Here is a 27,082-nt window from a genome sequence, read left to right on the forward strand (position 1 = left end):
AAACCGCTACGGAAACATCGTAAGAACACTGCGACGGGTCCGCGTACGTTCGTGAATTTGCGTATCTCGCTGATTTACATATTATTTATCGTAAATCAGCGGGAACGCCCCCGGCGCCATTTTTAAATTTAAAAATAGATCCGACAGTGTAACACAGTGTAACACTATCGGATCTAGCCCTATCTATGCGTAACTGATTCTATGGGCCAGATTCACAAAGAGATACGACGGTGTATCTACAGATACACCATCGTATCTCTGATTTTTACTGGTCCTATCTATGCGCCTGATTCATAGAACCAGTTACGCATAGATAGGGCTAGATCCGACAGTGTTACACTGTGTTACACTGTCGGATCTTTTTTTGGATTTAAAAATGGCGCGGGGGGCGTTCCCGCTGATTTACACTGAATAATATGTAAATCAGCGAGATACGCGAAATTCACGAACGTACGCGGACCCGACGCTGTGTTCTTACGTCGTTTCCGTAGCGCGGTACCCGTCGTATACTTACCCCTGCTAAAAGCAGGGGTAAGTATTGTTAAGTATGGCCGTCGTTCCCGCGTCGATTTTGAAATTTCCTACGTCGTTTGCGTATGCCGATTCACGAACACGTGCGTCGCAAGTCCCGCTCACGTCGCAACCACTGACGTCCTATTGACGTCAGTGAGAGCAATGCACGCCGGGAAATTCCCCGGACGGCGCATGCGTATTTAAATCGGCGCGGGAGCGCGCCTGATTTAAATAGTACACTCCCCCAGCCGCGGAATTAGAATTCCGCCGGGGGAGTTAGGATCCGCCGTCGCAAGTTTGGAGGTAAGTGTGTTGTGAATTTGACACTTTCCTCACAAACTTGCGAGGGCGGATCTTAAAACACATAGGGCCAGATTCACAAAGGTTAGCGGATCTTTAGATCCGTGTAACCTATGTGTTTTAAGATCCGCCCTCGCAAGTTTGTGAGGAAAGTGTCAAATTCACAACACACTTACCTCCAAACTTGCGACGGCGGATCCTAACTCCCCCGGCGGAATTCAAATTCCGCGGCTAGGGGAGTGTACTATTTAAATCAGGCGCGTTCCCGCGCCGATTTAAATGCGCAGGCGCCGTCCGGGGAATTTCCCGGCGTGCATTGCTCCCACTGACGTCACTAGGACGTCAGTGGTTGCGACGTGAACGGGACTTGCGACGCGCGTGTTCGTGAATCGGCGTACGCAAACGACGTAGGAAAATTCAAATTCGACTCGGGAACGCCGGCTATACTTAACATTGGCTGCGCCTGATAAAAGAAGGGGTAAGTATACGACGGGAAAACCGCTACGGAAACGACGTAAGAACACTGCGACGGGTCCGCGTACGTTCGTGAATTTGCGTATCTCGCTGATTTACATATTATTTATCGTAAATCAGCAGGAACGCCCCCGGCGCCATTTTTAAATTTAAAAATAGACCTGACAGTGTAACACAGTGTAACACTGTCGGATCTAGCCCTATCTATGAATCAGGCGCATAGATAGGACCAGTGTAAGTCAGAGATACGATGGTGTATCTGTAGATACACCGTTGTATCTTTTTGTGAATCTGGCCCATTGTATTTATTTTCATCTACACATGACTGGATATTCGAAGCAAATCAAGGTAAAATGTATTGAGTGAAGACTCTCAACTCCTATAGTAAAATAGCCTCATGGTCTGTGGCTGTGTGGAGGACCTGATCAACCATTCTTTGGATTCCTCCCAGACTAGATAATTCAACATCGTTGACAGAGATAAAATAAGATAATTTGTTTAGCAATATTTCCCTGACAATCACAAAGGACACAATTTTAGAGAAAAAAAAACTTTATTTGCTTTGAAATATTTTTGAAACGAGATACAAAATGTGTGATGGACTGTAAACCCTAGCTAGCATTAGATTATTTTATTGGTGATGCAAAACATTGCAGAAATACAAGAATACCCAAATACCAATTGACAGAGATGAGTAGACGGAGAGAGCAGTCCATGTAATCCCCTAGGCTCAGATCACATTTTGAATGAACATTGCATGATGTCATCAGTTGGGGTGATAAGCCACAGATAGCCTTTGTCGTAAGTGACGTGTTTGAATGTGGCGTGGAGGTCCAACTGGGTCCAGGATGTTCCGGTTGGGATTCTGGGACTGATTCCATCCCTAAAACAAAAATCTCTCAGTTATACGACATAAAAAGTAATATTAAAAATAGTGTTTCCTCTAAGGAAATTTTAAAGGAATCCTGGCTGCTATTGGCATCACTGGGATAAGCTCTCCAGACTGACAAATGAAGGATATATAAAAAAAAACATGGTCACTGGATGTATCATTTAATGGCTATGCTGAGGGTTCAAAAAGCACCATCTCAGTTGAAAAGGGAGCAAAAAGTTGCTAACATTATGGTGAACATAATTATTTCCCTGGTCCAATTCCAAGATACGTTCCTATTCTGCCTCTGATCCAACTCTATGATGATGTGAATGCATGCATGCAAAAGAATTACACTGGGACACACTGGTTCAGTGCGAGCTCTTTCTCATCAATAGGCTTTTAGGGCCAGATTCACAAAAGGGATACAACGGCGTTTCTTCTGATACTCCGTTGTATCTCTGTTTCTATCTATGCGACTGATTCATAGAATCAGTTACGCATAGATATCCATAAGATCCGACAGGTGTAATTGTTTTACACTGTCGGATCTTAGGATGCAATACCGCGGCCGCCGCTGGGGGGAGTTTGCGTCCTAAACCAGCGTCGGGTATGCAAATTAGGAGTTACGGCGATTCCCGACGGATTTTCGCGTTCGCTACGTCGCCGCTAGTCTAGTTTCCCGTCGCAAAGTTAGCAGTTTTTTTTGGTGCCCTAACTTTAGTCAGCAATCGTATTGCTGTCTAAAGTATGGCCGTCGTTCCCGCGTCGAAATTTTAAATTTAACGTCGTTTGCGTAACACGTCTGGGAATACGAAAGTACGCTACGCACGTCGCCGTTCAAAAAAATGACGTCACGGCGCGCAAAGCACAACGGGAATTGCGCAACTGAGCATGCGCAGTAGGTCCGGCGCGGGAGCGCGCCTAATTTAAATGGCACACGCCCATTTGAATTGGCCCGCCTTGCGCCGGAGACCGCCGGCGTAGTTTTCATCGCAAGTGCTTTGTGAATCAGGCACTTGTGATAAAAACTTGCGGCGGTGTAACATATCTACGATACGTTACGCCGCCGCACTTCTACGTGAATCTGGCCCTTAATTTCTGACCCTTATATAATCAAAGTGCCATAAGCAAACGTCATCACATATGTGTGTATATGATTGGTTCATCCATATATGGTCCTTCTCCTGTGACGTCTGTTCACAGCAGTTGCTGAATTATATTTGTCTAACTGGCTCATCATTCACAATTAATAGTTCTTTACCAAATTGTCATTTTTTTTTTCTTTACCGCCACCCTTTGGACAACGTCTGCTATTGTTGTCTGGTCTTTAGCATCGGTTCTGAGCATGCGGGTTTGTACTTTGGACTTTAGTCCGATGGACTTGTGTACACATGATCGGATTAGCCGACGTAGGACATTTGTTGCCGGGAAGTTTGTCTGTTCTCACAGCAAATATTTTTCGATGAAAAAGCAAAAAAGTTTGCCTGATGGCGCCCACACACGATCGGTTTTGACCGATGAAAACAGTCCATCAGACCATTCTCATCGGTTTAACCGATCGTGTGTACGCGGCATAAATATGACTAAAGCCTCGTATACACAACCGTTTTTCTCGGCGGGAAAACTGCCAGGAGAGCATTTGGCTGGGAATCCCGGCCGTGTGTATGCTCCCAGCAGTTTTCCCATCAGGAAAACAGCCAGGAATCCTGATGGGAAAATAGAGAACCTGGCCCTCTATTTTCTCGTCGGGATTCCCGGCAAAGTGTTTCTTGCCGAGAAAAACAGTCGTCTGTATGCTAACCTGTCCGAAGGTAAACCCGTGCATGCTCGATAAGCCTTCGTTGCATGCGCGGTAGCATACAAGGCATAGTGTAGGGTGTAGCAAGATGGCGCTGGCTCGTCGTAGTCGATGACGTCATCACGTTCTTGCCATTCAAAAGAACGGCGGTTCTTTTGAATGGCCGTCTGTATGCACGGCTTGGCAAGAAAAGCTTGCCAGGAATCCCATCAGGAAAACCAAGGTTTTTTTCCTCTGACCGGATTCCCGATTTTCCTGGCCTTAAACTAACCACTTGCTTGCTGGGCACATAAACCCCCTTCGTGCCCAGGCGAAATTTCAGCTTCCGGCACTGCGTCGCTTTAACTGACAATTGCGCGGTCGTGCGACGTGGCTCCCAAACAAAATTGACGTCATTTTTTCCCCACAAATAGAGCTTTCTTTTGGTGGTATTTGATCACCTCTGCGGTTTTTATTTTTTGCGCTATAAACAAAAAAAGAGCGACAATTTAAAAAAATATATATATATTTTTTACTTGTTGCTATAATAAATATCCCATTTTTTTTTTTAACTATTTTTTTTCTCAGTTAAGGCCGATACGTATTTTTCAACGTATTTTTGTAAAAAAAAAAATCGCAATAAGCGACTGGTTTGCGTAAAAGTTATAGCGCCTACAAAATGGGGGACAGATTTATGATTTTTTTATTTTTTTTACTTGTAATGGCGGCGATCTGCAATTTTTTTGTCAGGACTGCGATATTGCGGCGGACGTATCGGACACTTTTGACACAATTTTGGGACCATTCACATTTATACAGCGATCAGTGCTATAAAAATGCACTAATTACTGTATAAATGTGACTGGCAGTGGAGGGGTTAACACTAGGGGGCGAGGAAGGGGTTAAATGTATTCCCTCATTGTGTTCTTACTGTGTGGGGGGAGGGGGGTGACTGGGGGAGGTGACCGATGCTGTGTCCCTATGTACAAGGGACACAGATCGGTCTCCTCTCTCCCTCACAGCACGTCCTGCTGTGTTACCGACGATCGCGAGTGTCTGGCGGACATCGCGGCCGCCAGGCACCCGCATCGGCTCCCGAGCGATGCGCCGGGCACGTTGTTTCCCGCTGCGCGCCCCCAGGGAACAACAACAGCAGGACGTCCATGGACGTCCACCCGGCACTTGAGAGCCGCGCTGTGGACGTCTTTCGACCATAGCGCGGATCTCAAGTGGCTAAAAACAATTGCAGAAGACTAAAATGGGACTGAAATCAAAATGCCATTTTGGTCCTAATGCCGCGTACACACCATCACTTTATGTGATAAAAAAAACCGACATTTTCTGTGAAGTAAAAAACGACGTTTTTGAAACTTCAATTTTCGAAGACGAAGTTGCCTACACACCATCGTTTTTCTCACAATGCTCTAGCAAAGCGAAGTTACGTTCCACCACGTTTTTCCATTGAAGCTCGCTTCATAAGTAGCTTCTGGGCATGCGCGGGTGAAAAAACGTCGTTTTAAACGACGTTTTTGCTACACACGGTCAATTTCTGTGAAGTAAAAAACGACGTTTTGAAAAACGACACATAAAATTGAAGCATGCTTCAATTTTTTTTGGTCGTTTTTTAGAAGACATAAAACAACGTTTTCCCCCACACACGGTCAATTAAAGTGACGTTTTTAAAAACGTCATTTTTTTTCATCACATAAAACGACCGTGTGTACGCGGCATAAAACGAAATCGAAATTTGCTGCCAAAATTAACACTGAATGCTACTGCATGCATAGTTAAACAAGAAATACCTTTTGTACACGTTGCCTGCTGAGTTGACACCGTACACGGAACCATCTGTGCCAACCTCTATCATCGCCAGAGAACCTTCAATCTGCTGCCATTTGTTTCCCTGGCAGGATGTTGGGATGACATTGTAGCGGAAGAAAATATCGTCGGCGGTGTTGACTCCCCAGCAGCCCAATATGCCACAGCTGTAATATTTCAGTGACCCCTCCAATGGGGTCCAGGATACAGTAGGAGATTTCGAAAGTGTGTCACTCTGTCCCAAGCAGAAAATGTTGTCCTGTGAATCCACTCCAACCAAGAACCTATAACCACCAGCGTCCACCTGCTTCAAAGACCCTGTTGAAAAAAAACACAAAACACAACATTGACCCATTCATTTAAGTGTAATACCAGAGAGAAGATTAAAACAATAGTTAAATGGGATTGGAACTCTCCTATGTAGTAAAATAGTTCTCATTATTAATTAGAACATGGTGGCCCAGTGTCTTTTTTATAGAACGGGTATTTAGGTTTTGTGCTGTCCTAGGCCTGACTTAACACATGCACCCCCTAATTTAAATATGACCCGCCCCTTCCTGCCGAGGCCACACCCATTTCTGTTTAAGGCCCGCCCTGAAATTTTTGAGTAGGGACACTAGTTCTGAGGGCCTGGGGGGGGGAGGGCAATGGATTCTCTTCATTTGCATAGATTTCTTCTCACTTCCTGTTTGGCTATGGGGCAGGAAGTGAAAGGAAATCTCTGCAATGGGACAGGGATGGTAAAAAAATAAACTGACCCTCTCCTACTCTATCCAAAATGAAAAAAAAAAGTGTTGCCTATAGTTTACTTTAACCCCTTCCCGACCGCCGCATGTACATATACGTCAGCAGAATGGCACGTACAGGCACATTGGCGTACCTGTACGTCCCTGCCTAGACGTGGGTCGGGGGTCCGATCAGGACCCCCCCCGCGACTTGCGGCGGTCGGGTCCCCTCGGGGAGTGATCCGGGACGACGGCGCGGCTATTCGTTTATAGCCGCTCCGTCGCGATCGTTCCCCGGAGCTGAAGAACGGGGAGAGCCGTGTGTAAACACAGCTTCCCCGTGCTTCACTATGGCAGGTGCATCGATCGAGTGATCCCTTTTATAGGGAGACTCGATCGATGACATCATTCCTACAGCCACACCCCCCTACAGTTGTAAACACACACACAGTGTACACCAAATCCTACAGCACCACCTGTGGTTAACTCCCAAACTGCAACTGTCATTTTCACAATAAAGAATGCAATTTAAATGCATTTTTTGCTGTGAAAATGACAATTGTCCCAAAAATGTGTCAAAATTGTCCGAAGTGTCCGCCATTATGTCGCAGTCACGAAAAAAATCGCTGACTCGCAGTCCGGCTTCTTTCGGCAACTCGTGACGCGCAGTATGCGACGGTCAGAAGCCTGTCAATCAATTAGGAACGCCCAGTCCCGCAGAAGACAAACCCGGAAGCGGCGGTGAAAATACGGTATGTACGGGGATTATTAAAAAAAAAACAGCCGATTGTCATTCTGACAACTCGGCTGAATGTAATGTTAAAATTTTTATTTTTTGGGTGAACCCCCGCTTTAAAGGAACCTATTTAGAAAAGAAAAAATGAACCTTTACAACCCCTTTAAGGCTTACCCGTGGGTGCTGGAAGTATGTCCTAAACCTCCATGAGACGCCAATTGGATCTTTTTTTTTTTCACAAGAAAACGCCAATTGGATCTTAGCTAAATTCTGGCATATCTTGTTTTCTGAATACAGAAAAAAGATACGCCGGAGCATCCTAGAAGTTACGCGGCGTATCAATAGATACGCCAGCGTAACTTCTTTCTGAATCTGCCCCTTACTCTTTATTACCAGTTTAACCACTTCCATACAGGGCACGTATACACCTTCCCGCCCAAGCCAATTTTCAGCTTTCAGCACTGTCGCACTTTGAATGGCAATTGCGCGGTCATGCTACACTGTACCCAAACAAAATTGGCGTCCTTTTTTCCCCACAAATAGAGCTTTCTTTTGGTGGTATTTGATCACCTCTGCGATTTTTTTTTTTGCGCAACAACTAAAAAAAGACTGAAAATTTTGAAAAAAAATATGTTTTTATTTTTTTCTGTTAATTTTTTTGTAAATAAGTAAGTTTTCTCTTTCAATTACGGGCACTGATATGGCGGCACTGATGGGCACCGATGAGATGGCACTGATGGACATCGATGAGGTAGTACTGACGGGCACAGATGAGGTGGCACTGATTGGCGGCGCTTGTATGCGGCACTGATGAGCACACATAGGCGGCACTGATGGGCTAACATAGGAGGCACTGATGGGCACACATAGGCGGCACTGATGGGCACACATAGGCGGCACTGATGGGCACACATAGGCGGCACTGGGCACTCATAGGCGGCACAGATGGGCACTCATGGGCGGCACTTATGGGTGGCACTGATGGCTACTTATAGGTGGCACAGATGGGCACTGATAGGTGGGCACTGGGCATGGATGGGCACTGTGGGGTGGCACTGATGGACACTGTAGGGTGGCACTGATGGACAATGTGGGGTGGCACTGATGGACACTGGGGCGGCACTGATTAACCTATGTTGCCAGTCAGTGCCCATTTGTGGGCACGGATTGGCATCTTTTTTTTTTTATGCTTTTTTTTTTTACAGCCTTTTTTTTTTTTTTTTTGCCTTTTTTTTTTATCTGCCCTTCCCTGGTGGTCCATGTGGCGATCCGAGGGGGGGCTGCGCTGATAAACAATCAGCGCAAACCCCCCCTGTCAGGAGAGCCGCCGTTCGGCTCTCCTCTACTCGCGTCTGTCAGACGCGAGTGAGGAAGAGCCGTCAACGCCTCTTCCTGTTTACATCGTGATCAGCCGTGATTGGACACAGCTGATCACGTGGTAAAGAGTCTCCGTGAGAGACTCTTTACCGAGATCAGACTGACACCCCGCAACAACGATCGCCGTGACGGCGCGCAGCGGGGCCGGGGGCGCGCAGCGGCTCAGAATCCTGAGGACGTCATATGACGTCCAGTCAGGATTCTACAACCACTTTGCCGACGTCAACCTGTCATTGGCGGGCGGCAAGTGGTTAAATCTACATGCACAATTCCACATTCCATCCAGACTCAGGAGTGCACAAGAGCGAAAAAACAGAAAACAAAAATATAGCGCGTTGTCTTTTTTTAGGGAATTAACTTTTTCTAAAATAAAGCAAAATATCTAAAAATTGTGTGGAGGATATAAATATGTATTATATATATGCTCATATTTGGTGTGTATTACATATCAAAGAGTATTGTATTTGTACCTGATACAGGCACCCAGTCAATGTCCTGGATCTTAAAGACGGCGTTGTCTTTGTTCACACCCCAAATTCCAGCAGGTCCAACAGTAACATGGGTGAGCTTCCCAGGAAGGTAATTCCAGTCATTGTCTACCCAATAGTAAATGTCATCATTACTGTTCACACCCAACACGGCCCCAGCGCCGGCGTCAATCTGTTTCAGTTTTCCCGGAATTGTTTTGCACTGAAAACCTAAAAGTCAAGAAAAAAAAAATCATATAATTCCTATACTGTATGTACATGCATAATAGAATATTTATACATATATATCTTTTAACCACTTAAAGTGGAGTTTCCATGCCAATTTTTTTTTTCATTATTGTGCTCATTAGACCTAAAAAAAAATGTTTTACTCACCTGGAAATGCCTGTTGCTATGCGGTACCACGAAATCTGCCTTCGGAATCACCTAGGATTCTGACATCCCCCCCCCCCCCGACTCCTCAGCACGCTAATGCTGTGCAGAGCGCTTCCCCATTATAACTCCCCATCCAAGACTTCCGGGAAGTAAGTGCTTGTGGGCTTCACAATGCCCACAAGCAAAATCACAACGGTGTGGACATAGTTTTACAAACAGTTAGGTAGATTCAGGTAGAGTTGGGCCGACTTATCAGTAGATAAGCCGACCTAACTCAGAATCTACGCCGACTTATGTTTAAGTGTATGCTCAAACAGAGATACGCTTAAACATATCTAAGATACGACGGCTTGCGCCGTCCTATCTTAGGTTGCAATTTTTCGGATGGCCGCTAGGTGGCGCTTCCATTGCGGTCGGTGTAGAATATGTAAATTAGTTGATACGCCGATTCACGAACGTGCGCCCGGCCGCCGCAGTAGTTTTACGCCGCTTCCATAAGGCATTGGCAGGCCTAAAGTTATTCCACCTATTAGGTGGAATAACAATGTTAAAGTGTGGCCGCCGTTCCCGCCGCGAGATTCGAATTTTTTACGTTGTTTGCGTAAGTCGTCCGCGAATCGGGATTTACGTCGTTTACGTCCACGTCGAAATCAATAGGCCCGTGCGGCGTACTTAGCCGCAATGCACACTGGGAAATGTAGGCGCCCGACGCATGCGCATTAAAAAAAAAACTTAAAAAACGTGAGGTCAAGCCTCATTGCCATCAAACACGCCCCCCTACAACACATTTGAATTTGGCGCCCTTACGCCCGCCCGCTTTAGGCTACGCCGCCATATATTAGCAGGCAAGTACATTGAGAATCATGGGCCAGATTCACATAGAACTGCGGCGGCGTAACGTATCGTAGATACGTTACACCGCCGCAAGTTTTCATCGCAAGTGCCTGATTCACAAAGCACTTGCGATGAAAACTACGCTGGCAGCCTCCGGCGCAAGGCGGGCCAATTCAAATGGGCGTGTGCCATTTAAATGAGGCGCGCTCCCGCGCCGGACCTACTGCGCATGCTCTGTTTCGCAATTCCCGTCGTGCTTTGCGCGCCGTGACGTCATTTTTTCGAACCGCGACGCGCGTAGCGTAATCCCGTATTCCCGGGCGGCTTACGCAAACAACGTTCATTTTTAAATTTCGACGCGGGAACGACGGCCATACTTTAGACAGCAATACGTTTGCTGACTAAAGTTAGGGCACCAAAAACGACGACTAACTTTGCGACGGGAAACTAGACTAGCGGCGACGTAGCGAACGCGAAAATCCGTCGGGAATCGCCGTAACTCCTAATTTGCATACCAGACGCTGGTTTATGACGCAAACTCCCCCCAGTGGCGGCCGCGGTATTGCATCCTTAAGATCCGACAGTGTAAAACAATTACACCTGTCGGATCTTAGGGATATCTATGCGTAACTGATTCTATGAATCAGCCGCATAGATAGAAACAGAGATACGACGGCGTATCTCAGCTGTGAATTTGGCCCCATGTACTTGCCTAGCTAACTTTCCTTTCCTTTCCTGCGTTTTTATAATATAAATCCGGTCACTTACTATTTTACAATCTGCCGCCTCTCCGCATAATTATTCAAAAAAGATATAGGTAGATTCAGGTACGAAGGCTTAAACTTGCGGCGGCATAGCTTAGCCTGTTTAGGCTACGCCGCCGCAAGTTTAAGCCTTCGTACCTGAATCTACCTATATCTTTTTTGAATAATTATGCGGAGCGGCGGCAGATTGTAAAATAGTAAGTGACCGGATTTATATTATAAAAACGCAGGATGAAAGGACATACATTTTAAAAAAGCCTCTTTTTTTGATTTGTTGTTTACAAGTTAAAAAAAAAATTGCTAGAAAATTACTTAGAACCCCCAAACATTATCATTTTTTTTGCAACACCCTAGAGAATAAAATGTCAGTCATTGCAATACTTTATTTCACACTGTATTTGCGCAGCGGTCTTACAAGTGCAATTTTTTGGGGGAAAAAATTCCCCTTTTTAATAAAAAAATAAGACAACGGTAAAGTTAGCCCATTTTTTTTTTTTATATTGTGAAAGTTAATGTTACGCCGAGTAAATTGATACCCAACATGTCACGCTTTAACCACTTCAGCCCCGGACCATATTGCTGGTCAATGACCGGGCCACTTTTTGCGATTCGGCACTGCGTCGCTTTAACTGACAATTGCGCGGTCGTGCGACGTGGCTCCCAAACAAAATTGGCGTCCTTTTTTCCCACAAATAGAGCTTTCTTTTGGTGGTATTTGATCACCTCTGCGGTTTTTATTTTTTGCTCTATAAACAAAAATAGAGCGACAATTTTGAAAAAAAAATAATATTTTTTTACTTTTTTGCTGTAATAAATATCCCCAAAAATATATATATAAAAAAACATTTTTTTCCTCAGTTTAGTCCTCCCACTGTCACCAAAGTCCCTAGTCTGGCCCCCCTAAAGTTTGAAGGACCTTTAGAAAGTTTGGAGACCCCTGGTGTAAAGCATGTAGATACCGGGACGGGCACATTTAATCTCTGGCTAAAACTTTGGACGCTACACAAAGAATAGCAAGACCTGAATACAGGCGCAGCGACTTTATGAAACGCAGTGTAGAGATCTCACATTCTGAACGTGCAAGAGGCGAAAATGCCCATGGGGGGGGATATTAAGTATCCAGCATTTGGGGAAAACCGAAACCTCTCTTTTGGAATGACTTTAAGAGAATCATGAACTAGAATAGACACATTGGCCCAGATTCTCAAAGGGCTTACGACGGCGCAACGCAATGTGCGCCGTCGTAAGTCCTAATCTGGGCCGTCGTATCTATGCGACTGATTCTTAGAATCAGTTACGCATAGATAACCATTAGATCCGACAGGCGTAAGGCTCTTACACTGTCGGATCTTAAATGCATTTTTTTTTTCGCCGCTAGGTGTCGCCTCCGTCGTTTTCCCGATCGAGTATGCAAATTAGCAAAATACGCAAATTCCCGAACGTACGCGCGGTCGACGCAGTGAAAATATGACGTTTACGTAAGATTTGCGACGCGTAAAGTTGCCCCTGCTATATGAGGGGCAACCAATGTTAAGTATGGCCGTCGTTCCCGCGTCGAAATTTAAAAATGTACGTTTTTGTGTAAGTCGTCCATGAATGGGGCTGGACGCCATTTACGTTCACGTCGATACCAATGACATCCTTGCGACGTCATTTAGCGCAATGCACGTCGGGAAATTTTAGGGACGGCGCATGCGCAGTACGTTCCGCGCGGAAACGCGCCTAATTTAAATGATCCACGCCCCCTACCCGGATCATTTGAATTAGGCGGGCTTGCGCCGGAGGATTTACGCTACGCCGCCGCAACTTTACAGGCAAGTGCTTTGTGAGTCAAGCACTTGCCCGTAAAACTTGCAGCGGCGTAACGTAAATGAGATACGCCGCCGCAAAGATGCGGCAATCTACGAGAGTCTGCCCCATTCAATTTGCAGGCTTATGTAATATTAGTGCAAAGAGCAGCGATGTACAGTAATCCAAGGCAACCAATCAGAAATCACTTCAATTCGTTTGCCCATTCCAAGATGCTTAATACTGAATTCTGATTGGGTATAAAAGGATAATGCAAACAGCTTATAGTGTCTAATCTCCCTATAAGGTAGTAATAGATGGGAAGGGGGAAAGGTCCTACCTGGAGCAGCAGAGATTCCAGTACACAGCAGGAGGAGGCTCACAGCAAACAACATCTTGGCAGGTGAGGATGAAGGCGGAAGGTATAGAGATCTGGGAGACTGTTCTATATATATGGGGCCTGGACTCCACCCATCATGGGAAGCTGGTCTACCATTGGCTGACAGAAGGAATTTAACAAAACAAGTTTTTATGGTGTACGTGTTTTTGTTAAACTAAACATATATATAATTAACCACTTAAGACCCGGACCAAAATGCAGCTAAAGGACCTTGCCCTTTTTGCGATTCGGGACTGCGTCGCTTTAACTGACAATTGCGCGGTCGTGCAACGTGGCTCTCAAACAATATTGGCGTCCTTTTTTCCCCACAAATAGAGCTTTCTTTTGGTGGTATTTGATCACTAGTGTTGCTCACGAATATTCGTATTGCGAATATTCAGCTCGAATATGGCATAATCGAGTATTCGCGAATATCTTGAATTTCGCGGCCAATATTCGCTATTCCGAATATAAAAAAAAATATTGCAAAATTTTGCTAATGCGAATTTATTGCGAACGTTTTGCGAATTTTTTATTTTTTTTTTCTGATTGGCTCTGATGCAAAAGAAGGGCGGAGAAAGTATTCTCGAATATTCGGAAATCGAATATTCGGAATATTTAAAAAAAAAAAAAAATGTTGTGAAATATTTTGACAACTGTGGTAGGAGAACTCTGATTGGCTCTGATGCAAAAGAAGGGCGGAGAAAGTATTCGCGAATATTCGGAAATCGAATTTTGGTCATATTTTATCGAAATTTCGCTAATGCGAATGCGAAATTGATTGCGAGATTTTGACAACTCTGATTGGCTCTGATGCAAAAAAAGGGTGGAGAAAGTATTCGCGAATATTCGCAAATACTTTCTCCACCCTTCTTTTGCATCAGAGCCAATCAGAGTTCTCCTACCACAGTTGTCAAAATATTTCACAACATTTTTTTTTTTGAAAAAATATTCCGAATATTCGATTTCCGAATATTCGAGAATACTTTCTCCGCCCTTCTTTTGCATCAGAGCCAATCAGAAAAAAAAAAAAACAATTTGCAAAATGTTCGCAATAAATTCGCATTAGCGAAATTTCGCAATTTTTTTTTTTTAAATATCACGAATATTCGATTTTAGCGAATATTTCGCGAATATGGCGTATTCCGCTCAACACTATTGATCACCTCTGCGGTTTTTATTTTTTGCGCTATAAACAAAAATAGAGCGACAATTTAAAAAAAAATATATATATATATTTTTACTTTTTGCTATAATAAATATCCCCCGAAAAACATATACAAAAATTTTTTTTCCTTAGTTTAGGCCGATATGTATTCTTCTACCTATTTTTGGTAAAACTAACATAGTGATTTTTTTTTCTATGGTGTAAATGTTTTTGTTAAGCTAAATATATATATATATATATATATATATATATATATATATATACACAAATATACATATATACTTTATATACACAGTGGGCCAGATTCACAAAAGGGATACGACGGCGTTTCTCCTGATACGCCGTCGTATCCTGATTCATAGAATCAGTTACGCATAGATATCCATAAGATCCGACAGGTGTAATTGTTTTACACTGTCGGATCTTAGTATGCAGTACCGCGGCCGCCGCTGGGGGGAGTTCGCATCGTAAACCAGCGTCGGGTATGCAAATTAGGAGTTACGGCGATCCACAAAGCTTTTTCCCGTCGTTACGTCGTCGCGAGTTTTAGTTTTCCGTCGCAAAGATAGTGCACCTTTAACATGGTGTAAAAGTACTCCACCATGTTAAAGTATGCCTGTCTTTCCCGCGTCGCTTTTGAATTTTTTTCAAATCTTTTATTTTTCCCGGCGTAAATCTTTTTTGACGTCGCGATTCACAAAACGTCGGCGCGACGAAATTTCGCGCAAAGCACGTCAGGAAATTTGCGACGGGAGCATGCGCAGTACGTCCGGCTCGGGAGCGCGCCTAATTTAAATGGTACTCGCCCCATTCTATTTGGCCCGCCTTGCGCCGGACGCATTTGTGATACACTGATACACAGTTTCCAGGTAAGTGCTTTGTGGATCGAGCCCTAAACCTGAAAACTTACGGCGGTGTAACTTAAATGGCTTACGTGTCCCCGGCGCAATTGTAGGTGAATCTGGCCCAGTGTGCTTCAAAAAGAATGACCCGATTTTAAATAGTTATATTTAACCACCGAGCACTTTCACCCCCTTCCTGCCCAGGCCCAGTTAGCTTTCAGGGCTGTCGCACTTTAACCACTTCCCGACCTCCTCATGTACATTTACGTCGGCAGAATGGCACGGACAGGCACAATCACGTACCTGTACGTCCTCTGCTAGACGTGGGTGGGGGATCCGATCGGGACCCCCCACGGTACATGCGGAGGTCGGGTCCGCTCGGGGAGCGATCCGGGACACGGCGCGGCTATTTGTTTATAGCCGCTCCGTCGCGATCGCTCCCCGGAGCTGAAGAACGGGGAGAGCCGTATGTAAATACGCCTTCCCCGTGCTTCACTGTGTCGGCGCATCGATCGCGTCATTCCCTTTATAGGGAAGACACGATCGATGACGTCATTCCTACAGCCACACCCCTCTACACTAGTAAACACACACAAAGTGAACCCTCACTCCTTCAGCGCCCCCTGTGGTTAACTCCCAAACTGCAACTGTCATTTTACCAATAAACAATGCAATTTAAATGCATTTTTTGCTGTGAAAATGACAATTGTCCCAAAAATGTGTCAAAATTGTCCGAAGTGTCCGCCATAATGTCGCAGTCACGAAAAAAATCGCTGATCGCCGCCATTAGTAGTAAAAAAAATAAAAAAAATAAAAATGCAAAAAACCTATCCCCTATATTGTAAACGCTATAAATGTTGCGCAAACCAACCGATAAACGAATATTGCGATTTTTTTTTACCAAAAATAGGTAGAAGAATACGCATCGGCCTAAACTGAGGAAAAAAAAAATTTATATATGTTTTTGGGGGATATTTATTACAGGTGATCAAATACCACCAAAAGAAAGCTCTATTTGTGGGGAAAAAAGGACGCCAATTTTGTTTGGGAGCCACGTCGCACGACCGCGCAATTGTCTGTTAAAGCGACGCAGTCCCGAACTGTAAAAAACCCTTGGGTCTTTAGGCAGCATATTGGTCCGGGGCTTAAGTGGTTAAATGACACACAACACTGGCCCCAAATGTATTTTTTTTTATCTTTTTAGTCACACAAATAGAGCTTTCTTTTGGTGATATTTAATCACTGCTGGAAAGACCGAACACTTTGAAAGAAAAAAGGTTTTCTTATTTTCTGTCAGTAAATTTTGTAAATAATACATTTTTCTCCTTCATTGATGTGCGCTGAGGAGGCTGCACTTATAGGCACTGATGAGGAGGCACTAATATGTCGCGCTGATAGTTGGCACTGATAGTTGGCACTGATAGGTGGCAATGGTGGGCACTGATAGGTGGCAATGGTGGGCACTGATAGACAGCACTGATGGGTGGGGATGATGAGAGGCACTGATGGGCATTGATGGGCAGCACTGATGAGCAGGCACTGATGCAAGGCATTGATGGGCAGCACTGATGAGCAAGCACCGATAGGCAACAATGATGAGCAGGCATGCATAGGTGTGCGCACAGGGTGTGTCAGGTGGGCATGGGCACACCCTAATCACATAGGGCCAGATTCACGTAGAAACGCGGCGGCGTAACGTATCGTAGAGCCGCAAGTTTTCATCGCAAGTGCCTGATTCACAAAGCACTTGCGATGAAAACTACGCCCGCGGCCTCCGGCGCAAGGCGGGCCAATTCAAATGGGCGTGTGCCATTTAAATTAGGCGCGCTCCCGCGCCGGACGTACTGCGCATGCTCCGTTTCCTAACTCCCGCCGTGCTTTGCGCGCCGTGACGTCATTTTTTCGAACGGCGACGTAGCGTACTTCCGTATTCCCGGACGTGTTACGCAAACGACGTTAAATTTTAAATTTCGACGCGGGAACGACGGCCATACTTTAGACAGCAATACGTTTGCTGACTAAAGTTAGGGCACCTAAAACAACGACTAACTTTGCGACGGGAAACTAGACTAGCGGCGACGTAGCGAAAATCCGTCGGGGATCCGCCGTAACTCCTAATTTGCATACCCGACGCTGGTTTACGACGCGAACTCCCCCCAGCGGCGGCCGCGGTACTGCATCCTAAGATCCGACAGTGTAAAACTATTACACCTGTCGGATCTTAGGGATATCTATGCGGATCTTAGGGATATCTATGCGGATCTTAGGGATATCAACGCACTGCATTCATGTAAGCCCTCAGCTGCATAATCACGTGATGACATCATGTACACATTCATTGGCGATTCAAGGCACTATTTTACATGCCTCACCAGGTGACGCCCACCGGCGGTCACCATGGTTGCAGCGTCAACATTGCCTGCCCCTCCCTTCCCCTGCTCGCCGCGTCTATAGGGCGACGTGTGAAACAGGTGGAGACTGCTGCGGCTGGCTCCTCCCCTGGCCGTATGCGATTCGGGCATACAATGGGAAGCCTGAGCCTCGCAGGTTCAGATCCGTCCACGTATAGGGAGTCAATGTCACCTTTTTGCGAGCCCGCCCGGTTCCCCCCCCCGCCCTCCCTCCCTCCCTGCTCGCTGTGTTAGCATAGCGAGACACGGAGCGGGCGGAGACATCCTTTGGCCGGTTCCTCCCCTAGTTCCATGTGATGCGGCTATTGGAGGGCTTAATCACATGGTCGAGGTCTGTCCCAATTCAGAGAGATAGTCAATCTCTCTGTAAGCCCGCCCCCACACACGTCGGCACGTTGTGGCGCCCAGGACGTGCCTAATTGAGACGCATATGGGGAACTATTTAGTTGCACTTCCCGGCTAAGGTCTCTTAATATGTATTCTGATGGTGTCTTTCCTTCCTCTTCCACCTCTCCCCTCCCGTTTTTCCCCCCTCCCCCCCCCCTTCTTTTCCCTTGTTTCTCCCATTGTTCTTTTCCTCGTCCGTTTCCCCCTTCCCCCCCCCCCTTCCCCCCCCCCTCTTCCCCCACTTTCCCCCCCCCCATTCCCCCCCCCTTTTCCCCTTCCCCCCCCCCCTTTTTCCCTGCATCTTTCCTCCCCTCCATGTCATCCCACTGAGTCCTTTTTCTCCCCTTCCCTCCCTCCCCTCCCCCCTTCCCCTACTTTGCTTGCCCCTTACCTAAATGTGTCCTTCCCCCTCCTCTCCCTCCCTTGGCCCCCCCCCAAACCCCCCCCCCATCTCCCCCCCCTTTTTTTCTTCTTTCACATCCCACTCATTTATATCTTGGATGGCCTTCACTATGTTCTTCACAGTATATTCCATATACGCACTATTTGTTTTTATACGTAATATTTTTTCTGGACCTTATCTGGACCTAATCTTCTCTTTAGGTCACAGTCCTAAATACACGTTTAGTTCACAATCTCCCGTCACTTTTCTTTCTTTTTTCCCCCCCAGTGCTCCCCCTTCTTTCCCTCCTTTTTCCTTTTTTTCCCCTGCCTTTTCATCTTCCTTTTATTCACATCACTGCATGCATTCTGCACTTTGCAGAAGCTCCTTCACAACTGAGATTTATATATACAATCAACTTATCATATATTGTTGTATTATCCAGGTCTGTTTCATTAGACTTGGTCATAGTTCACATGCACCTATCGTTCAACTGGGACCCTCTCTCTGGGAACAAGAGACTTTGTGCCTCTAGGTATGAGACTTGATTGGACAAAAAATCCCCTTGGGTATTATAGTATATACCGGGTAGTCTTTTTACACAAAAGACCCCCGTTATTAATAACAAATTGTGTTGTTTTTAAATGCCTGATGTTTGTTTTTATGTTGTGTTTTTAGACCGTCTCCTGACGAAGCGAAAGCGAAACTAGTCGAGACTCGAGACTAATGGTCTCATGATTTCAATTTTTTCACCGACATTTACCCCGTCTGTTAAATGGGGATTGCACAACCGGTGACCTGATTGTGGTCAAGTTTGTATTCTTTGTAATGTTTTCATGTACTGTATTTTTATTCTTGTCTTCAATGTTTATTTGTTAATAAATACTTTCGTAAATATGAATTATTCAGGCTTTTGAACCTAATTATCAAGTACCGGTATAGTCCTCCCTGCCCACATTACTTCATTGGAGTCTCGGGGTTAACTGGGGAATCCTTGAGACCCCTCTATCTTTTCCAACGTAGATGGTTTGTCCCCCATCGTATAAAACCAATGTTTGGACCAACTGACGTTTTTCTCAGCTTGCGTAGTCAGACTAAGATTCAGCGCCAAGCGTGCCTCGTCAATTTTAAAACTCAAATCTGTCTGGGGGTTCCTATGCTGTTCCAACATTAAGGCCTCCAAGTCGTCCTCTAATCGAGAAATTGTTTGCTCCCGCGTCCGCTTGAGTCTACTAGCTATTTGGATCAGTTTGCCCCGTATCGTTGCTTTGTGGGCAGCCCAAGTTATCGCAGGGGAGGTGTCAGCTGATTTATTAACTTCAAAGTATGCCTGTATTTCCCTCTCAATTTCCCCATAGTGGACAGGGTCATTCAGTAAGCTAGCATTGAGGCGCCACGGTGAGGGGGTGGCTTTAGTCCACAGCCCTCTGGTGGATAATTTTATCGGCGAATGATCCGACCAAGGGGTAGTTAAAATTTTTGCAGAAGTCACGTATGGGAGCAAAGGGGTACGGACCAAAAGATGGTCAATCCTAGAGAAGGATCGATGCACCTGGGAATAGTAAGTAAAATCCCTCGTTGAGGAATTACACTCCCGCCAAATATCAATCAGATCACACGAATGAAACAAACGTGCAACCTTGCAGCTACTCGCCGGGGGACGCCTCATGATTGATTTAGTCGGGTCCGATTTATCCATAGTCCTATCCAACGGAATATTACTATCCCCTCCCATTATCAGCTGTCCCTGGACCTTAGGCAATAGTATCCAAAGCATATTTGGGAAAGATTCCAGCTGGCCTGTGTTCGGGGCATAATACGTGATAAAGGAAACTAGCTGATCGTGGAGACGACCCACTGCCATCAGGTATCTCCCCTCCCTGTCTTTGACTATAGTTATAGGTGTGAAGGGAACTCTCTTAGAAAAACAAATAGCTACTCCCCCTTTCTTTTCCGGGCCACACGAGAGGAAATATTGTGGATACCTAGCATTGAGGTATCGAGGTGCCGAGGACCTGGCAAAATGGGTCTCCTGTAGCAGGAGAACGTCAGCCCTCTGCTTATGATAAAACTGAAAGGCTTTGGTTCTCTTGATAGGGGAGTTAAATCCGTGGATATTATGAGTAATGACTGCATAATCCGTTGAATAGGATCTAGCCATCGCGGCAGGGCAGAGCACTCTTGCCTTGGGACATCAAGCGGGTTGGAGAAGTCACTGTGAAGATTGGTGATCGCAGGACAATCGCTGGAGACGTGAGGCGGGCCGGGAGCTGGAACGGTGCCCTCAAGAGAAAAGAAGAAAGAATAAGAGAAAATAAAGCAAGAAACAAAAGGAATAACAGTAGGCCTAGCGGCCTAAATCCTGAATGGACATATCTGTAATAACAGATCAAAATAGTATCCGAACGGGGGAAAACCCCCACCGGGAAAAACTCCCGGAACAAAGTGTGCAAGGGTACTATCCTCCTGGGAGGGTGAGTAGTCTCGCAATCGGGTGGCACATATAACCACTCCAACCCAAAAAATAAAACACTCCTGTGCTGACAATCGGGGTAGAAAAAATTACATGTTCAGACAACATTCCTGCTAAGAGGGAAAAAACAGGTCAATCAAGCAACACGTACTTAAACATTTCTCAGCATATCTCACTGACTTTCCCCAGAATACGTGACATGGAAGTATTTACCTTCCAGCGTCGCGCACGACATGTCACGTATTCCGCGCGGTTACTATTAGGCCCCGTACACACGAGAGGATATCCGCTGGAAACGGTCTGCCGGACCGTTTCCAGCGGATAAATCCTGTGGCGGATTTGGATCTGATGGCTGTACACACCATCAGATCGAAATCCACGTGGAATACGTGACATGTCGTGCCGTCGCCGCGACGATGACGCGGCGACGTGCGCGACGCTGGAAGGTAAATACTTCCACGCATGCGTCGAATAATTACGATGCATGCGAGGGAGGGGAGCGGACGGACTGATCCGGTGAGTCTGTACAGACGACCGGATCAGTCCGCTGGACTGGATTCCAGCGGATAGATTTTGTAGCATGCTACAAAATTTTTATCCGCTGGGAATCCGTTGGCTGGATTTTTATCCGCCGGGAAATGTCCGCTCGGACGTACACACGACCGGATCTATCTGCTGTAACTGATCCGCGGATCAATCCCAGCGGATAGATCCGGTCGTCTGTACGAGGCCTTAAAGTTCTGGCCAGTGACTAGTAACAGTATGATCGTAAAGCAATATTCTGTGCATCTGTCTCTTCTGGAATAGAGACATCAAACAACCTCCCTAATGGGGCCACCCAGGGCTGTCTTAATAATAGGGCACACCTGGGCACTGGCCAGGGGCCCCGACTGCATGGGGGGCCCCTGCACTTTCCCCAAAGGAGCTGGTCCTTGAGCCCACACTGCCCCGGAATTGGGAGCCCTGTGATGGCACTGAAAGTGATAAATACACAGGGGAGGCAGTCTGCCTCCTACCTACTTGATGTCTGTTTACCTGCACTGTCATCATTGTAGGGGCCCCAGAGCATTACTTTGCCCAGGGGCCCATGATGCTATTAAGACGGCCCTGGGGCCACCTTTCCACCCTGCATTCTTCATTCCCATCAATCTCCTGTTGAACTTACAGTAGATGGATTTTGAGAAGCTGGTTAAGCAGGTCTTCCTTGTTCTTAATTGGAAATATTTGTAAAGGTCCAAGTTGATGTTCTGACCATAATTAACTTAAGTGGGTGGACAGGTAGTTAATTTCTATGATTATGGGGTGAAAAGCTGTAATACTGTTATAACAAAGTACAGCCAAGAAAAACAAATGTTTAAAGGGGTTGTAAGTGCGCATGTGCGGGACTTCTGGAGCAGACGTGCTCTAGCTGAGCTCCGCTCGCTCCGGCCCTAAATCCGGCTACAAACAGCGCTGACAGAGGGGATCAAGCGCCGCAAGAATCGCGGCAGTGTTCCCGGGAGGGGAATGAACAGAAGGGCTAGAGGACAGCCGAAGAGGGGACAAAATAAACACGCACAGGGCCTTCCCCAAACGCTAGGCCGCAGCCTAAAATGGCGTCGGGACGGAGCGACGCATGAGGCGGTGCTGCTTCCAGGGCCTCTCTGGCACGGACATCCAGCCAGGACAGCTTCCCGGAGCTGGTGGGGGACCCGTTTGCTTCCCAATCCTCGGGAGACTCGGCGGCCTGCAGCAGGAGGGGTGAGTCAACTTTACAACCCCCGTCCCCGGGCCCCTATGTGGCCCAACAGGAGGCAGTGGACTCTCCAGCCTCATCCCTGGGGGGAAACATGATGGATTTGGCTGAGGCCATGTTCAGCCAGGCCAGCCAGGCTAGCCAGCAGGGACAGGACATTGTGATGGCTCAGATCCCACAGTATTCCCCAGATGCTGTGCTGCTGGCACGTTTCTCCACAATGCTGCAGCAGGAACTGTCCAAGGCCTGCACCCTCATCACAACAGATCTTAAGAGGGACATTCATAGCTTTGGGGAGCGCTTTGACCGGATAGAGACTAAAGTGGATGGCACGGTCAAAAAAGTCAATCAGAATGCTGGCATGATCACTGACCTTCAAACTAGGCTGGAGGAAGCAAATAATAAAATTGAAGATTTAGAGAACCGCTCTCGCAGGTACAATGTTCGCATACGGGGTCTTCCTGAGACGTGCACGGACCTGGAAGAGGCCATGGGAGAGCTTATGAAGGAATTGATACCTGATATTGCTGACCACCACATGGAGATCGATCGTATCCATAGGGACCTGACAGCCCCTCGGTCGGACGGTCTGATGCGCGACGTAATAGCCAAGCCGCATTTCTATCGCATTAAGGAAAAACTGATGTTGGCGGCTCGAAACAGACCGGACCTGTCACTGCGGGGGTCCCCGATACAGCTTTTCACGGATCTGGCTCCATCAACGGTTATGAAACGCAGGAATTTAAAGCCTTTACTGCAGCAAATGATCAACAAGCAGATAAAATACAGATGGTCTTTTCCGTTTAAACTGTCTTTTGCTTATAAAGGCCGCTCTTATTCGTTCACAACATTCCAGGCGGGAGAGGATCTGCTCCTGGAATTGGGAATCATCGCTCGGGGCTCTCCGGCCCCGTCGCCCCGGCGGTAGGGTGACCACATTTCCAAACTGCCATTCAGGGACACCCGCCACCCCCCCCCCCCAGCACCCACGACAGCCCCCCCAAAAAAAATATTTTAGATTTATTTTTTATTTTTAATAAAGTCACTTAGTGACAGTGGCGTACTTTGTACTTTACTTACTCTGGCAAGTTTATCAAATTCACCCTGTTTAGTGTCCCCTCAGGTCTCTCTGTCTCCTTCATCGATGTCCTCTCAGTTTCCTGTGTGTCACCTTTATTAGCGTCCACTCTGTTCCCTGTGTCACCTTCATTACTGTTCTCTCAGTTGTTCCCCCGTGTTACCTTCATATCCCCTCACTTGTCAGCTTCTTTACTGTCCCCTGCTTGTGTCACCTTCTCCTTCATTACTGTCCCCAACTTGTGTCACCTTCTCCTTCATTACTGTCCCCAACTTGTGTCACCTTCTTCTTCATTACTGTCCCCAACTTGTGCCACCTTCTTCATTACTGTCCCCAACTTGTGTCACCTTCTTCATTACTGTCCCCAACTTGTGTCACCTTCTTCATTACTGTCCCCAACTTGTGTCACTACCTTCTTCATTACTGTCCCCAACTTGTGTCACCTTCTTCATTACTGTCCCCAACTTGTGTCACTACCTTCTTCATTACTGTCCCCAACTTGTGTCACCTTCTTCATTACTGTCCCCAACTTGTGTCACTACCTTCTTCATTACTGTTCCCAACTTGTGTCACCTTCGTCTTCATTACTGTCCCCCAATTGTTTCACCTTCTTCATTACTGTCCCCCACATGTGTCACCTTCTTTGTTACTGTGCCCCACTTGTGTCACCTTCTCCTTCATTACTGTCCCCAACTTGTGTCACCTTCTTCTTCCTTACTGTCCCCCACTTGTGTCACCTTCTTTATTATTGTCCCCTCAGTTGTTGTTCCCCTGTATCACCTTCAAATTTCCCACTTGTCAGCTTCATGTATTACTGTCCCCCCGACCCCCACTTGTCGGCTTTGTGTATTACTGTGACAGTAATACATGAAGCTGATAAGTGGGGGACAGTAATAAATTAGGCTGACAAGTGTGGCAAAGCAGTGGCAGGTGGTGCTCAAAATTTTTGTTGGTGGGAGAGCAAACAAATTGAAAAAAAAAAAAAAGAAATTGCAGCCACTGTGCCCATCAAACGCAGCTACTGTGCCCATCAATTGCCGCCACTGTGCCATCAAACGTAGCAACTGTACTCATCAATTGCCGCCAGTGTGCCCATCAATTGCCGCCAGTGTGCCCATCAATTGCCGCCAGTGTGCCCAATCAAATGCCGCTACTGTGCACCATCAAATGCTGCCAGTGTGCCGAACAATTGCTGCTACTGTGCCCCATCAGATGCTGCCAGTGTGACGATCAATTACCACTACTGTGCCCCATCAGATGCTGCCAGCGTGTCGATCAATTGCTGCTACTGTGCCCCATCAGATGCTGCCTGTGTGCCGATCAATTGCAACTACTGTGCCCCATCAGATGCTGTCAGTGTGCCCATCAATTGTCGCTAATGTGCCCCATCAGATGCTGCCATTGTGCCGATCCATTGTTGCTACAGTGCCCCATCAGAGTGCCAGTGTGTCCATCAATTGTCGCTACTGTGCCCCATCAGATGCTGCCATTGTGCCGATCAATTGTTGCTACAGTGCCCCATCAGAGTGCCAGTGTGTCCATCAATTGTCGCTACTGTGCCCCATCAGAGTGCCAGTGTGACAATCAATTGCCACTACTGTGCCTCATCAGAGTGCCAGTGTGCCAATCAATTGCCGCTACTGTGCCCCATGATCAAATGCTGCCAGTGCCAGTGTGAGTGTGCCCATCAATTGCCGTGACTTTGACACTGTGCCCCATCAGAAGCTATTTGTCACCTGATCATCTGCTCTGGTTTCATTTGCTTTGCTAACCTTTTAATCCTGGACTCTGTCACTCTGGTCTCGTGGGGCAGACTTCTTCTTGGTTCCCTGGTCCTGCAGGCAGTTGGGCTGCTCGGGCGGGAGGAGGAGGTCGGATGTCGTGCGGCCACGGGTTGCAGCCTGAAATGCACTGCAGGAGCGGGAGGTCGGGATTCGGGACGGACCGGGGACAGCTGAGCCGAGCCGGTGGATCTAAGGCACTGCAGAATGCCGCCGCCCACCAGCGCCGAGAGGCCACTGGACTGGAGGTTAAGGTCTGGCCGGAGGACTCGGATTCAGCGGTGATGTGAGTGACTTGCGATGCTGCTCTCTCTGCTGCTGCTGCCGCGGCCGGAGGTGGAGTCGGAGGAAGTACTGGTAAAGGCCTGTTCCCTCGGCGGGCCGCCTGCCTTTGCCCTCTCTGCATGTGACGTCACTGGTTGCTACACGCCAAGCGGGTGCGGCCGTAGCAACCAGTGAGTTTGGCAATATTTTATTACAGTGGCACTGTGGCAGGCTGGGAGCCAGTCCTTTTTTCATTCCGGGACAATGTATTGTCCCGGATTGAAGGTGCTCGGGACACGGGACTCACATTTTAATTACGGGATAATCCCGGGCAGTCCGGGACACGTGGTCACCCTACCCGGCGGGTTGAGGATCGTCCCATCTCCCCGCTATGGCAGGATGTCAAGAAGCGCCAGACCAGGCAGTCGCAGCGAAAGACCTGAATAAGTACCCGACTGATTTGGTGGATTTTCACTTGTGGTGGGACACGATTGTCTCGATGCCAAAGATGAAGCTCGGATGTCTTATTGGAGCTTCCCCTCTGTAGCCTCCCTTTCCGCGCCTTTTTGTGCGGAGGGTGGTTGTGTACTTTTGAAATGTTTGAATTTTTTATTTTTATACTTTTACTTACTTTCTTTTCCGTTTTGTATTTTTCTACTCCTCGGGCCCCTCTGGCCTCCCCCCCCCCCCCCCCGGGGGTTTTGGTTGTTGAAACCCGGACAGGTTGGAATTCAGCTCAATTACACATTGTTCTTCATGATGGACTGCCTGGGGTTAGGGGGGTGGTGGGGGGGGGAGGGGGGGCAGTCAGTGAGATATGCTGAGAAATGTTTAAGTACGTGTTGCTTGATTGACCTGTTTTTTCCCTCTTAGCAGGAATGTTGTCTGAACATGTAATTTTTTCTACCCCGATTGTCAGCACAGGAGTGTTTTATTTTTTGGGTTGGAGTGGTTATATGTGCCACCCGATTGCGAGACTACTCACCCTCCCAGGAGGATAGTACCCTTGCACACTTTGTTCCGGGAGTTTTTCCCGGTGGGGGTTTTCCCCCGTTCGGATACTATTTTGATCTGTTATTACAGATATGTCCATTCAGGATTTAGGCCGCTAGGCCTACTGTTATTCCTTTTGTTTCTTGCTTTATTTTCTCTTATTCTTTCTTCTTTTCTCTTGAGGGCACCGTTCCAGCTCCCGGCCCGCCTCACGTCTCCAGCGATTGTCCTGCGATCACCAATCTTCACAGTGACTTCTCCAACCCGCTTGATGTCCCAAGGCAAGAGTGCTCTGCCCTGCCGCGATGGCTAGATCCTATTCAACGGATTATGCAGTCATTACTCA

At 46.9% G+C, this 27,082-nt stretch overlaps 1 protein-coding gene across 1 annotated transcript; it reads right to left on the reverse strand.

The window, feature by feature from the left end:
* Nucleotides 1-1,821: 1,821 nt before the first annotated feature.
* Nucleotides 1,822-13,289, reverse strand: LOC120916387 (fish-egg lectin-like). Its single transcript, XM_040327335.1, has 4 exons — nt 13,184-13,289; nt 9,065-9,292; nt 5,741-6,074; nt 1,822-2,170 (listed from the first exon to the last, which is right to left on the reverse strand). Exons 1-4 carry the CDS (start codon nt 13,236-13,238, stop codon nt 2,023-2,025), a joined length of 765 nt encoding a protein of 254 aa, XP_040183269.1. The 5' UTR covers nt 13,239-13,289; the 3' UTR covers nt 1,822-2,022.
* Between the last annotated feature and the right edge of the window lie 13,793 nt (nt 13,290-27,082).

Source organism: Rana temporaria, chromosome 10, assembly GCF_905171775.1.
Source record: "Rana temporaria chromosome 10, aRanTem1.1, whole genome shotgun sequence".
Lineage (NCBI taxonomy): Eukaryota > Metazoa > Chordata > Amphibia > Anura > Ranidae > Rana > Rana temporaria.

Excerpts from the sequence above, each read along its gene's own strand:
- LOC120916387 (XM_040327335.1), bottom strand. The coding sequence starts at position 13,238 with ATGTTGTTTGCTGTGAGCCTCCTCCTGCTGTGTACTGGAATCTCTGCT. Across the intron at positions 9,293-13,183 it reads TGGAATCTCTGCTGCTCCAG|GTTTTCAGTGCAAAACAATT; the intron begins GTAGGACCTTTC and ends CTTGACTTTTAG. Across the intron at positions 2,171-5,740 it reads GCAGGCAACGTGTACAAAAG|GGATGGAATCAGTCCCAGAA; the intron begins GTATTTCTTGTT and ends TTTTTGTTTTAG.